At 37.4% G+C, this 16,040-nt stretch overlaps 1 protein-coding gene across 1 annotated transcript; it reads left to right on the plus strand.

The window, feature by feature from the left end:
- The first annotated feature begins 237 nt into the window (after positions 1-237).
- LOC132518523 (serine protease inhibitor Kazal-type 6) lies at positions 238-15,253 on the plus strand. The gene is made up of 5 exons (XM_060146471.1): positions 238-331; positions 523-654; positions 3,413-3,435; positions 13,032-13,147; positions 15,027-15,253. Exons 2-5 carry the CDS (start codon positions 597-599, stop codon positions 15,070-15,072), a joined length of 243 nt encoding a protein of 80 aa, XP_060002454.1. The 5' UTR covers positions 238-331; positions 523-596; the 3' UTR covers positions 15,073-15,253.
- Positions 15,254-16,040: the final 787 nt, after the last annotated feature.

Raw genomic sequence — 16,040 nt, forward strand, 5'->3', positions numbered from 1 at the left:
AACAATATTTTAAAAAATAACAATCAGATTTCTGCCCAGAAAATGATTTTGCTGATACAGTTCTGGTGACAATGTAGACTACTTACCTCTTTCAGGTACACCTTGGATGACGTGGACTCTGAAAATCCAAGTTACACCCAAGATTCCATTCCCCTGTGGTTACTCATCTGGATCACAGACATGTAGACATAGCACCAAGTGGGACTCCATCAATGAGTCAGTCAACCCTTTCATGCAGCAAAACCTTAGAGGGAAGAGCAAGGAGGATGTATTGGCTATTAGGAAAGCGCAGATTGCTGGCAGAAAATGACATCCTCTAATAAGATCTAAGGTACGACTCATACAATTGTCCTAATTTTTAAGATTGATGGGAAGCATAAAGCATTCTTTAAGTTGGTGACTGGTTCCAATAAATGCCTATATAGTACTGCATATGGTTTTAGAATGTGAGTTTATAAAGAAGGTGGAGATCCCAGCTCCCTCCATCATGTCTATATATATATGTCTGAGTGTGTGTTTTAGAGCTCTGGGGAGTGTCTTGACAGAGAACCTGAGCTGGACAAAGCAGCCTTAATCTGAGTGAGCTAACCAGCACCATGAAAATATCAGGTGTCCTTCTGCTCCTCTCTCTGGCTCTTTTCAGCTTTTATTCAGGTGAGTTGTTTTTTTTTTTCCCTTAAAATTAAAATCCAATACTTATACTAAACGGGAAAAGACAAATGAATTTGTCCACCATATTTCAAAATCCTAACAATTTTTATATAAAAGACCAATTCTGAGAGATCATTATAATGACTGTGATGATGAAAATGGTGATGTTAATAATTACAGAAATAACTTTCATCTGTTGAGCATATACTATATTCTAGGCATGTACCCAGGGCTTTTATGCATTATCTCCAATACACATAGCAAGGTATTCATATCCAAATTCCATATATAAGAAAACTGTGGCACAAACAGTTAAGAAAACTGCAAGGACTTGTAACCAGTAAGCAGAATTTGGAATTTGAATCCGGGTCTTTAGACATCACAGATGATGTCTGTTCCACAGAAACAGTATGGAGAATGGATACTTATTTTAAATATTAGCTTGGCTTTCCAAGACAAGGGAAAGCTTTCCAGTCCTCATTATTCTTCTAATTAGGACTCAACTGAAATTGAAACAAGCAGAAAACAGGAAATTCAACTGGAGAATCCTTCAGAAAAAAGTTATTGAACCTTAGAATTCAGAAACATATATGCTATTGGTGAACTAAACAATTCTTCAAGTAGGGGAATATCTTTGGCCACCTAAATGAGCAATAGTCATATATTCTATGAATTCATATTGTTCAAAGGACAATTGTACTTCAGTTTGATGTTTTTCATCACATCATCATCTGTGTGAATGAACAGGGCCATTGCATCTATTTCTTTCCTTCTTTATTATTCTACTCTATGCTACTGTAGTGGGCAAAATACACACTAGAGTCTCTGGACCCAAAACCTAGGCCCATCTCATCTACCAATGTCCTGTGTCAACTAGAGAAACAGCTCAACTCTCTGAGAGATTCTCTCATTTTTAGAATCCTAGACATGAGACTGAGTCCTGGGACCTTCCAGGTCTGGTGTACCATTTTCTATGACAAAAGTAGTTGAATTTTGCTGCTATCAGAAATTTAAATGCCCAAACATGTAAAAACAACAATTTTTCAATGAGATTGAGCAGATGAAGAAGTCATTGTTCACGGGAAAGTGGTCATATTTTCATAAACAAATCCATTCAGAAATATAAAAAAAATGGATAAACGATTTCTGTGATATTATGTAGTAAGTTTGACTACTAAAGCCAAGTAACTCGAGTAAGTGGCTCAGTCAACTGCTGAGATGACATAAAAACAGATTTGACTATATTAAAATCTACTTGCAAAGACTGACTCAGAAATCAACTGACAATCCTCGTATTGCTTCTCTTTAGAAAGGCTAATTGATCTATTTAATTGGACCTGGTTGACCAATACAAACAAATGCTATCAATAATACTAAAACAGGGTCCTTGATAGACATGTTGGCATTTGGAAATGCATAGTGCCCAAGAGCCTTAATGTTGAGACCAAGAGAAATGAATTTCAGTCCTGGCATTTCCATTTTATAGCTGTGTGACCTTTCTGAGTCTCATTTTCCTCATCTGTAAAATGGGAATATAAAAGGACTAGCACTAAATAGGGAAGTAAATGAGAAAATGCATGTAAAGTGCTTAACATAGTGGATGGAACATATTAAGTGTTCAAAAAATGTCTATTAATGTTACTATTACTAAGTTTTAATAACAAGAGTACTAGTTGGACTCAGGCATTGTTATTTAAGCTTGCTTCCACTTTGACATTTCATACATATAAGACGTTGGGCAAAATCCCTCCTCTTCTGATCAAAGATCTGTACAGCTGAGAAATGACTGAATATTGTAACAATGAGTCTTCCCTGGTTATAAAAATCACTTGGAGTGTTTACAGAACTATAGACTTCCAGACCGTATTTGGTCTTATATAATGGAATTTTTCAAGTGGTTGTCCTGGGAATCTGTATTTTTAATAATCAGTCACACCATTGCATTAAGGTTGGTAATCACTACAGTAGATGAGCATTAACTTTTTTTCAAATTTAAAAGCTTTGTTCTCTCCTTATCCTTATCAAAATTCAGCAGCTTGTACAAGGATTGAAGCTAAGACTTTTATTATTTCAGGATTTTAAACTACTGTGCTAATTAGCCACAACCTAAAATCACACATACAATTATAAAGATGCAAGACTGTATTTATGGACTTCTTCTCTTTCGGGAATTTAGAGAGATGTAGCAGGAAAAATGAGTCACAGCAAAGAAAATTAGTTTGTCCTTGCCAGTCTAAATTTGGGCCAAGTCTTTAAAGCTGAGTATAGAAAGCAGAAGAACAATTTAGGACTCAAAGAACAAACAACAAACCCAATCCCTTTCCTCAACTGCCTGTGACAAAGTCTTGGGGGAGGGACCAAAAGCACTGAAATTTGGAATGGCAGAGTTAGAGGAAACTTTCCAACCCAACTTCTCCAAAGTGATGCCAGAAATGATAAAAATCATTCCCACAGTAAATTAGTGACTGGGCCAAGACGGTAACAAGAATCTCCAGATCCTTAGACTATTTGTCTCACCCCACTCCAACCTCCAAGAAATATTACCTCATCACAGTCCATATCCACATATCACTTGCCAAGTTTCTACTGTTCCCTAAGAGGAGAGCACATATAAAAGAAAATAACCAAGCCATGACTTGTTGAGATGGCCAAGAACCAAGAACAAGTATCATCCTAGGCTTGGGGATTTCCTAATTTTGCAAATCTCACTTTTTGTGTATTCAGAAATTACAGTGTTTGGATTTTATGCTTTTTTTTTCAGGTGTCTTCAGTCAAGGAGTTCAGGTCAGTACATAATTTTATTTATCCTTCAGACCTGAGTGGTTCTTGGCTGGTACTCCCTAACCAAAGAGGTTGTCTATGGGTAAAAGAGCAAAGAAATGGACAAGCAGGCCAGATGAAGAAAACAGCAGAAGTACTTAGTTTTCTAACTACAATATCTTTATGAGAATATTGTTTTCAGTTTAAAAGAAACTAAACACCCACTCCCAGATTTTGTTAAAGTAAAATGAATATAAATAAAAATAGAATGAACTTGTGGTAACATTCATGCTCTTTCACTGATTTCACTGTGTGATCTTAGGCAAGTTACTCAGCTTTTCTGAGCTACAATTTCCACAGCTATAGAAAAGGGATATTATTATTTACCTCACAGAATTAGACTTAAATTACATAAACTATGTGGGAGCATTTGGTAAACTATGCATAGTTACAAAAACTATGAAAGGATTAGTTATTGATCAATAATTAACAGCTTCTGAAAGAGTTAAGACAGAGGTTATTATATTCTTTTTAGAAGTAAGGCAACCAAGAGTTGACAGAAAACTTCTTTAGTGCTTTGTACTGAGTATACACAAACTGATCAATCAAACTTAAATACAACTTGGGTTAAAAATTGGAATGGGCACAAATTATCTTTATTGTTTGGCTGATTTTTTCCAAAATAATCCACCAACATTTTTCCAGTTTTCTTGTTCTATCAAAAAGGCAACAGAAACGAGGTATTTGCTCTGCCAATCACATCCCGTGTCCATATTGAACATTAATACTTGACTTGGCACTGGTTGTTGTTTGCCTTGCTGTGCCCAAGAAACCTTGGCATCAAAAGTTTCCAGACACTACTGCCAACTAATTGGAGTTGGCAAAGAAGTTGAAAAATATTTTCCAACCCTAATATAACTACTACATTGCATAAGACTTTTTTTTCAAATTTTAGCATCTCAGAAATTGGAATGTATCTTACAATGAAACACACCTTACAATTAATTGCCTCTGTGAGTGTGTGTGTGCATGCACCTGTGTGTGTCTAATGCATGCACACGTGTGTTTGTACTGGTATACATAATTGTACATTTTAAAATTGATTTCTTATGTTTAAATACATATGGTAGCACAGCCTATGTTACATATCCAAAAAAAGAAACATGAAAAGGACATGAGATCCAGCCAATACATTTTATATCCCATTAGGTAGTAAAATATGATTAAGACCATTACACATAGGTTTTTAAAATATGGACTTTAATCCTGATTTTCTCATTAACACAAAAGTCACTTCCCTTCTTTGGGCTCTCATTTCCCAGATTGTTAATGTTTCCCAGATTTTTAGTGGTTCCTAAAGTACATTTAAAATAATCTATCTGCTTGCTTTAGGATCTCTGGGGATGCTTACTAAATATTAATATGTAGATCCTCAGGGACCATGCCAGGCTTACTGAATAATAATCCCAGGTGGGAAGTTTTGAATCTGCGTTCTAAGAATCTAGTGCTGGGATGTACTGACTTTGGAGTGCTCAAGTATGTTGGAGACTATATAGATGAGCTCCAATTTGAAAACTTCCTGCCTGTGTAGTTTGAAGGATGTCTCTTTCCCTTCTCATTGCCTTTGTTTCTACATCTGTAAAATGAAGAGTTGGATTTAATGATCTTTAAAGCCCCTTCTGGCTTAGGTATCTGAATCAGTCTGAACCAAGCATGCCTTGCGAAGACTGCTGTCTCTTTTCCATTCAAATATAAAGGGCAGGGGCTTCCCTGGTGGCGCAGTAGTTAAGAATCCACTTGCCAATGCAGGGGACATGGGTTCGAGCCCTGGTTCGGGAAGATCCCACATGCCGTGGAGCAACTAAGCCCGTGAGCCACAACTACTGAGCCTGCGCTCTATAGCCCACAAGCCACAACTACTGAAGCCCACATGCCTAGAGCCCGTGCTCTGCAACAAGAGAAGCCACCACAATAAGCCCGCGTACCGCAACAAAGAGTAGCCCCGCTCGCCGCAACTAGAGAAAGCCCGCGCGCAGCAACGAAGACCCAACGCAGCCAAAAATAAATAAATACACAAATTAAAGGGCAAAGAGGGTATCACCTTTAGGATGACATCAAGGCTACCCCTTCTCTTCTGCATGCCTGGAAAGAGGGTGACAGTCCCAAAGCCAGGCAGAAAAAGCTGAAACTAACCTTAGAAGCATGCCTGCCCAAGTTTGATCCAGCCAAGACAAAAGGAAGAATGATTTTTTCCAACACTCAAGTCAATCTTTTCATGCCAAGAAGTCTCTTCATTATGAAGCATCTGATGGGAGATTACCGCTAGCAGTCTAAATTAGAGATTTGTAAAAGTTTCTCATTCTTTCAAAAATATTATTTGAGCTCAACAAAAAGCATGTTCTGAGACTTTTGGAATTCATGGTCCTACAAATTCATGGTCACTTCCCTGTAAATGTAAATGACTAATATGCTACCAACTCCAAGTAGGAACATTAAATAACATAAAATAATAATAAAATAAAAATAACTTAAAAACTACAATTTACCATCACCACCCTTCATTACAGAAATTGTAGTATAATAACAAATGCTTGAAAGTCATAATCTCAGAATAAGGATAGTCCTTTAACCTGGATACATTTTGCTTCTAGAATCACTTACTACACTATGTTTATTTTTCTTATTTCCCCTATCAGGCTGTGTATTTGGGAACCATATACTTAAAAAGATGTTTAAATGAATATTTCTGATTGGAATTAACAAACCTCTCAAAAACAATAATTGGCAACCATTTTCTTTTACAATAATTTTGGGGATATCTAAGTTCAGTTTTATTTGTATTTTAAGTTAAATACATGGTAAATTTTAATAGTAAAACAATGCTCCATGACTAGAATATGTTTGGGGCTGTTCATTTTTCCTAATTAGCTTGAATTCACTTATGATTAATATACTGACAGAATACCTAAATACAATTTGGAGATGTTAACCAGCCTCTACGACTTAACTACAGAGGAAAACTGAAGCCTCAGAAAGAGGACCTTGCTGAGTCAAGTTTACCAACAGCAGTAAAGCTATGCAGTCTACAACTCAGGACCCCTGACTCCATACTGAGTGAGCTTCCACAGCTCCATGCTACCTATAACCAGCAACAGAAAGCCATTATGCAGTTCATGGGAAAGTGCTTTGAGCAGTATAATTGTCTAACAAATACATGTCTTAAACAAAGAAGTAATTAAAACAATAGTTTCAAGTAAGATAACCTGTCTCCACATGTTGAAGGAATTCTGAAACTTGAAGGAAATGGAGGAAAAGAGAACAGAATTGACTGCATTGGCTCAGGTCAGAAATGTTGAGGGTGGGTATAGGTAGTAAATTTGGAATTAGTGAAGATGCTTAAGATAAAGAAATACATGAAAGACGATACTTGCAAGGGGATAGAAATGACGTTTTAATCTGAGGGTAGGCTGGGGAATCTGAAGAATGGTGCTGTTATGAAAAATGGAAAAATTAGAATGTAAAACTAGTTTGGAGGGAAAAATAAAGTTATGTTTTGGTCATAAATGAATATTAAGTAAGAATCAGATTGTTGACTAAAAGTGTCTTGTACATTTCTGACCAACAGACATTAGAGTTAGAGATTTTGCTGAAGACTCAAGAAAAAAAAGTCTAGGACTCATTAGCATCACCTGGGAAAACATATGTTCTCAGAGAAAATCAAGTGTATAAAATTTTCTTGAAAATGAACATGAATACTCAGGAGGAAACTAGAAAAAACAATAAAAAGGATAGAGAAGATACAGGTGGAGAACTGGAGTACTGACATATACAGAAATCAGGAAAGAGTTTTGAAAAGATGGGGAGTGGTCAAGAGTAGCACATATAAAGAAATCATGAACATTTTATAAATAGCCAATGGATGTTCCCTGAAAGATGTCATTTTTTTAGACCAGTTTTGGTAGTGTGGAAGGAGCGTGAAAACCGGGAAAGTAGAAGCCAAGTCAGGGAGGGGTTAGGAAAACTGGTACAATAAAGAAAGGGATTGATTTAACCACATAAGTAGTAAAGGGAAGAAGAAATGAAGTCCTACATCCGAGGGAAGTTGTGTCTGAAATTTTTCTTTGGCTTTATTTGTAGAATTAAAATATTAAACTAAAATAGCAATGATGCTGACTCTTTAGTTGATTTAGTGACCATATAAACTCACTTCACAGCCAAGTTAAATGATTTTGTAGTCACTGTTAGCAAAGATGACTAATTTGGGTAACAAAAATGTCACTGCATTCCAAAATATTTAGGAAGGCACAGTTCTTTGAAGAACCATAAGAGGTCAGGCTGATACTAAACACTGGCACCCAATGCCTGGAAGCAGTATCCGAAAGCTGGACTATCTAAGGAAATAAATGGAGGCACCTGTTAAATTCAACACCAATCTAAAATTTTTAAAAAACTTTTTAAGGGCTTCCCTGGTGGCGCAGTGGTTGAGAGTCCGCCTGCCGATGCAGGGGACACGGGTTCGTGCCCCAGTCCGGGAGGATCCCACAGGCCGCGGAGCGGCTGTGCGCGTGAGCCGTGGCCGCTGAGCCTGCGCGTCCGGAGCCTGTGCTCCGCAACGGGAGAGGCCACAACAGTGAGAGGCCCGCGTACCGCAAAAAAAAAAAAAAACTGTTTTAAGCTAAGTAAAGTAGGGTAAGAAATAATGGGCTCAAAAATTCTAGAACGTGATACAATTTACATTATTAGTGTTTATAATAGTAATCTTACACGTGACACTTTACAAAGTGTTTTCATAGGATTTATCATTACAACAACCCTAGAAAACAGGCATTACCGGCCCCTTGTTAAAGATGAAGAAATTTAAACTCAGAACACTGAGTGCACAAAATAATGCAGCTAATAAGTGGGAGAAACAGAATTCAGATTTAGGTTAGTCTAATCCCATCTTCAGGATAATCCCCTAGAATTACAGAGTATTAGGGCACTTGAAGTAGGCGGGGGTAGGGGTTGTCTTTCAGCTCTCCTAGGTCTCCCAAATGCCTCATGGAGGACACTTTAAAGGAGAAAAGATAATCCTATCGTCACCCTTTGTCTAGACCTGCTTCAGCTTGGACTGAGAAGCCAATTGCTTGGATTCCGTTTAAAGGAGTCTAAAATAAAAATACAAAAGAGGAGAGAAAATCTCAGCAGAGGAATGACACGACACTCCAAAATCAGCCTACTTCTTTTTGGTTCTGAGAGATGTGGGCTCTTTCTAGTCTCAACTCTGACATTCCTCTGCCTCACTCTTTGTCTCACAAAAGGGATTTCTGGCTGGCTCTACAAAGGCATTCTTAACCTCGCCCAACCTCTGGCGCTCTCAGAGAGTGGTCCTTTTCTGCCCCCAGTCACCAAGCTAAACATTTTCACACAGTGAGTGAAGTGGATCCTCTAGACATAAAGGAGGAAGCATTTGGGCAATAGTTGTTGTTCTCCCACCCAACTGCACAACTAAGGACCCAGCTTTATTTAAGCTACTCCACCGGAAGAAGTCACAGCTAAGTCTTGGGTTATCAAAGCTGGAGCATCATTAGAGTTTATCTAGTCTGACGGTACTTAGCATGTTCTATGAGTTACAGAGCCTTTCAGAATGTGATGAGAGACACAGTTAGGGCAGGCCTACAATGAACAGTTTCTTTTCTACACTCCTCTTCCAGGACTATTTCAAATATTCCGCACTGACTTTCTACAACTCTCAGGTGACCACATTTGATCCTAATAAAAACCCTGGGAATGAGACATGGCAGCTGTGTTTTCTGGTTTGGGGGTTTTAATTTTTTGGTTAAGAAAATTGAGGGGCAGATATTGAGTACTTTGTCCAAGATAACACAACTGGCCAATGGCAAATGGCAGAACAAGTTCTATAATATGATTCCTGAGCTTACTTCAGGGATCATGGAAGGCCACTGCAATTTACAGGTATGTAGGCTTGTATCTATGTTAAGGAGGTTTGTTCATATACCGTTTGGTTGATTAGGTTTTATTCGCTGAAATCCTTTGCTTTTCCTAGTCTCATTCCCACGGGGCAGTGGAAGCGGCAAGTGGGTTTGGGGAAGCAGCTGGGTTCTAGAAATTCTCAAAGCGAAGACCCTCCCCCAGTGCCACTCCCATATCTGTTTTCTAAAGGACAAAAGGCGCTACATCACAAGATGAGAAGGCCGGCTGCCAGGGAAAGGTGGCTTAAGGAGGCGTCTCTTTCATGTAAGAGACTTTCTTTTTTTCTTTTCCTTACCTGCCCTGAGACGCCACCTCCGGTATCTTCCCCATAAGCGTCTTTGCCGTAAACATCTTTGCCCCGGCTGTTTTATCCATGGGTAACTAATTAGCCGTAAGGCAATTTTGCCGTAAAAGTTAACAGGTTGATCGTAAAAGATTAACAGGTTGATCGTTCGGGTTGACGATTCGGTTTCCACTGGTAGGCAGTTTGGTTTCATTTATCCATTGATTCAGTACTCCAATTTTTATATTACATAAATCTTAGCCCTCATAATAGTCTAGACGGTGAGGAGCACACTGGCAGTCTTAAAATAGTGGATGATAAAGACTACACGTATGGGCTCGATAGAAAACATGGTGATAATACTTACTTGACAATATACCAGGAACAAACAACAGTGTAGAAGCTTTTACGAGGCAATTCAAAGCTTAGTTACAAATGTGCATCCTAGTATTTGGAAAACAATACCACTGTTAATGAAGGCAGAAATTTTAGCAAAAAAGAAACAGTGCGATGCCGATGCCAAACAAGGAGACGAATCAAGCAAAAAAAGATATAATACTATGATCTAAAGACGTTGATGGCAAATGCTTAGGTACAGCCCACAAAATTAAATTAGGTATTTGTGCAATATGGCCCTGAATTTGCACACATTTTAAATGAATTCAAACATGCTGTATTTTGCAATAAAGTCTTTTTAATTTTGCTATGAAAAATAAATTTCATTATATCCTCATTAATGTCCCTCTTTTATTTTTAGTAATTTTATCTTTTAGAGCAAAATTGCCTTAGGGTCAACTAGCTATCAGTGAAAGTGTTTGTGGCAAAAATGCTTGTGGCAAAGATGCTTACAGAAAAGAAGTTTATCGTGAAAATATTTATCTAGAACCTGTAGAGACACACATATCTCTGACTTGAGATGCCCTTTTCTCGGCTTCCACATTGCCTCTATTTGTCCCACTACGTCATTTACAACACGTTGTGCTGAAATTACCTGTCCCTCTGTTTCCCTAATGCAGATAAGATGGCGAGCTTATCGAGATATTTATAACCACTTCCTCTTTGTATCACTAGCACCCAAACTGTGTTTTCAAAATACTATCAGTAATTACCCATTAGCTCTTTGTGAAATAAAGGAAAATATCTATGATTATTCTGTGGTTTAAAGAATTTTCTTGACTCAAGCACACAATTGCAAATGTATATATTAATGACATAAATACAAAATGCATTAGCTTTTGAAAAAAATATATTCTATGTTTTATAATATCCTAAAGATTTTCCAGCTTTTATTTTCTGTTTGGAGACCTAAAGAAAAGATTACTCTCCTGGAAGTGGTATGAGAGGATGGAGTGATCTTTAAGAGCACAGGAGAGAGTGGGCCTGTAGGTAGGACTGTAAGAAGCCTAGGTATCTCCTATCTGACCATGCACTAAGAAAATCTCTGGTTAGCACCATACTACCCAATCTTAATAGTACAAGATGCCAAATTTCAACAAAAAGTGTATATTTAAGAGTCTCAGGTACCTTAAATCTGATATATGTGATAATATTTTTAAACTCAGTTGTATAGCTCTTTTGCTGGGCATTTTCTCATGCAAACCTTCAGAGGGCTTTATCAGTATATAATGGTTTGCTAATACTTTAAACAAATGGTTCCTCTTACCTCTGCCCATACAGTCCCCTAATAAGGTATTTTAATAAAGCCTACGTGGCCTGACTATAAGCATGGTCAAGGGTATACCATGACACTTGGTCTTTATTTCTCTCTATGAGGATGTGTTGGAAATCAACCATAGTATACTGTTGGAAATTCTGGGTCAGCTATGAGGAGTGTGTTCAAGCACTGGTCTCAATGCTTCTGGTTGTGTGGCACTGGTAAGCCACTTAATTTCCTGAGGATCAATTATACATATTGGCTAGAGCTTCCCTGCTGGCACAGTGGTTAGGAATCCGCCTGCCAATGCAGGGGACACGGGTTCGATCCCTGGTCCGGGAAGATCCCACATTGCCGCGGAGCAACGAAGCCCGTGCGCCACAACTACTGAGCCTGTGCTCTAGAGCCCGCACGCCACAACTGCTGAGCCCACGTGCGACAACTACTGAGGCCTGCGCGCCTAGAGCCCTTGCTCTGCAAAAGCCACCGCAATGAGAAGCCCGTACACCGCAACGAAGAGTAGCTCCCACTCGCTGCAACTAGAGAAGGCCCGTGTGCAGCAACGAAGACCCAATGCAGCCAAAAATAAATAATAAATAAATAATTTTTTAAAACAATTATACATACTAGCTAATATGTATAATATTGTTCAGTGTGCATCTCAGGGTTATTGTGAGACCACTGAGTTGATCCATATGAGAATAGTTTGGAGATTATGAAGCAATTAATAAACCTAAGACAGTATTATTTTAATGGAACTGTGATGGGGTAAAGTATGGTCCCTCTATTCATGTTTAAATGTCACTTCATTCAACATAGCTGCCATCTGAAGAAGTTCAGTTCTACCTACTGCATATTGCCTGTACCCTGGAATAAAATGGCTCAAATATTATTTGCACACCAGATATTGACTCAACTGACACTGAATTGAAATGAATCTTAAAACTTCAGACTACTTCTGAGAGACCACTAGAACCAAGGGGATATATTAGTAGCATAAGCTCTATCATTCCTGCTATAGAGCACTTGATGATATTAATCAGTCATAGCGTGTGTTCTCACCAAGGCTTGATGCAACCTCAGAATCCTTCAAAACAGAGCAGTTTAGGGTAGCCATTACTCAGTTATTGTAGTAGGCACTAAAGTTCAAATTCTACAAACAGACTCTGGGACAGAGTAAATTAACATAATGACATTGGAATTTTGTTTTCAAGAGTTAATAAATGGATGTAGCAGCCACAGGGAAAACTAACAAGCTAACAGATAACATCTGGGAGCTCCTAGCAGTGATCTTTAAAGCAGTGCAGAAGGAGTGCTATTGGAGTTACATTAATACAGTTTAAAAAAAAATGCCATTTAAAGACCAAAATCTACTCTTAGTTGGAACAATTTAGTGTTGGAGCAGAAAGTCATACCTATAGCATTTGCCTTACTTCTTCTGTAAAAAGTAAACATCTGCCTTACATCATTATCTTACTCCTGAATACAATAATTATAGCCATGTATTTCCTATTTCTTAAAAAGTCTTAATTATGTTTAATATATTCTAGTTAGAAAAGGAAAGTGATTTCCTATTTCAGGAGACTTTACATCACAACTACATACAATACTATAGATAATTCTAAGTTTGCTGTCCAAAACTTCTGTTCTGAGGGACAGTCCCTTAGACAGAATGCACTAATATCAATGTCAATGTGTTTACTTTGCTAGATTGACTGTGGTGAGTTCCAGGACCCCAAGGTCCACTGCACTCGAGAATCTAATCCCCACTGTGGTTCTGATGGCCGGACATATGGCAATAAATGTACCTTCTGTAAGGCAATGGTGTAAGTATCATACTCACCAAAACTTCCTTGCAAACACAAACTTCCAGAATAAGACTATAACACTTTCCTTGAGATATTCTAGAAAGTTCTACTCATACCCACCCATACAAACTGAAGAAATAAGCTGCAGGCAGATGGGTTGAAAACATATGGGTCTGTGACACAAATGAACCTATCTATGAAACAGAAATAGAATCACAGACATAGAGAATAGACTGGTGGTTGCCAAGGGGGAGGGGTGGGAGAGGTTTGGATTGGGAGTTTGGGATTAGCACATGCAAACCAGTATATATAGAATGTATAAACAAGTTCCTACCGTATAGCACAGGGAACTCTAGTCAATATCCTGTGATAAACCATAATTAAAAAGAATATGAAAAAGAATGCATGTATATGTACAACTGAGTCACTTTGCTGTACAGCAGTAATTAACACAACACTGTAAATCAACTATACTTCAATTAAAAAATTAAAAAAAAGAAAACACATGGGTCAAAAACAAACCAAAAAAATTATCTAAATTATTTGAAAACAAAAACAATTTACTTTGTTATTATTAAATTTGACTCAGGAAAATTATTTTTAAAATTTATACATCTTTAAGAATTTTGACACAGTTTCTTATTTTTTCCTTTATTTCTAATTAAAATTTCAACAATTTTCATTCAGTTATGTTTGTTGCTATTATTAATAATTTTGGAAAAGATGAAAGAACTTTATAAAAGTGCAGTCAAGTTTGAAAATTCATCAAAATCAAAAACTTGTGAGAAAATTTATCAAGAAAAATATTACTTTAACGAAATTACTTGCAGACATTTTATTTTATCACAAATTATATGTTGCTAAGGCACCAAGTCCCCTTCATTCTTCTCTTTTAGTCTGAGGAAAAGAGCCTTTCAATAAAGAATAGAGGAGAGGATTATCCCTTATTATCCACACATTCAAACTTTACAGATAGTATACTAGGAAGATCCTATCAAGGGCCAATATTTATTGAATTTACATGTTTATAAGAAAGAACGGTGCTATAGATTTTAGCCAATTGACTGTGAGATTCCTGATTAAATATAATTTATAATTAATAAAAATTTATTCAATCAGTCAACCAATCTTTTGGTCTGATTGCTCTAAAAGCAAGGGGGTTTAACCCAGATAAAAGTTTAACCCAGATAAAAGTTACCTCACTTCCTCTATCGCTGTCATCATTTTCTTGTATTAGAGTTTCTTCTATGAATGCCTTAATTTCCCTCAATTTTGCCATAAAATTCCTAAGCACAGGGATTATATAAATCCCTATCAATAATAACAGGGCTAAGCACATAGAATGATATAAATAAATATTGAATCAATGCATAGTACATGTGTGCCTATGTTTCTATATAACATATCTGAAAAATCAATACCAAAATCTACCAGGAAGAGTGCAGTAGGGTAAGGTGCAATTTGATTTAATGGTCCCATATTGCTGAGAAGGCCTGATATATGTCTGCTATAAAATGCCAAATGCCTGAATATTTGGTTCAACTTCTTACATCTTCTATCAGGTTAGAACTATGACAGTATAGTCTCCTTGCCATTATATCTCCTGTCACTTTTACCTTTTCTAGTTGTATACATATTTGTTCTCAGATAATGAACAGTTAAAACCAAAAAGTCTAAACCCTAGTAAAACTCTGAAGTTTGTTAAGATTCAGGCCTTCTGCAATTAGGCAGATGTTACCTCTGAGTGCATTTAAATAACCCCTGCCTAATCACAGACATGGACACCTGTAAAGCAAATGATTACATGGACTATGACAGAGTTAAACCTTTTTCCAACCTCTGTGAGGGATACTAATGATATTGCACTGAGCATATATTTGTCTTTCTTTTTTTGTAGGAAAAGTGGTGGGAAGCTCAGCCTAAAGCACCCTGGAAAATGCTGAATCAGAACAAGCGTTTTCTGCTGACTTGCCAGCTCCCTCATCCTTTTCTTGCCTCTGCTCTTACTTTTCTCTAGTGAATCCCTTCAATTTATAAAGACACACCTTCTACTCTACCTTGAGCTTGGGGAGTTCAATATATATTTCCCTTGATTCACTCGTCAATAAAGTAAATTCTATAGAAGTACTGTTTGTGTTTTTACTTTGTGATCAAGAAAACATACAGATACAATATGGAATACTGACCTGGCGTAAACCTGGATAAAAAGACCTGTTTTTCTGATCAAAATCAACCATGCAGTCACTGTGGGATCTTAGGAAAATCCCTTCTCCCTCTCTTATTCTTGGAATTTCAATGTGAATAATTTTTAACAAATTGACCATATGTTTATAATTATTTTACAATATCTACCATTTAAGTCTTAGATCATGAATTATAGGTTCTTTCCAATTTCAGGAAGAGTATTTTATATAAAAATAAAACATCCTCTCTGGACCATAGTTTTCTTATCTCTATGGAATGATGGATTATATTACTACGTAATAGACACTACATAAAGACACGGTTTATTTGGTTTCCCAGCAACATCGAAGCGTCTAACAGAAAGAAGTGAATATATATTCAATGAATAATGAATAGATGCAAAGTTTCTAAAAGTGTGCACATTAAAGAATGTAGTTAATTGATCTTAATCATGGAATGAGAGAACTGGATGAAATGTGAGAAATCTTAAGGCCCAGAGAAAGCTTACTTATACTGCCAAAGAAAAAAGCTCCAGTTAGCAGAAAAGTCAAGGTTAAAACATAGCTCTTTGGGCTTCCCTGGTGGCGCAGTGGTTGGGAGTCAGCAGGCGAAGCAGGGGGCACAGGTTCGTCACGGCCGCTGGGCCTGCGCGTCCGGACTCCGCAACGGGAGAGGCCACAGCAGTGAGAGGCCCGTGTACCAAAAAAAAAAAGCTCTTTTGATAATT

Source organism: Lagenorhynchus albirostris, chromosome 3 (assembly GCF_949774975.1).
Source record: "Lagenorhynchus albirostris chromosome 3, mLagAlb1.1, whole genome shotgun sequence".
Lineage (NCBI taxonomy): Eukaryota > Metazoa > Chordata > Mammalia > Artiodactyla > Delphinidae > Lagenorhynchus > Lagenorhynchus albirostris.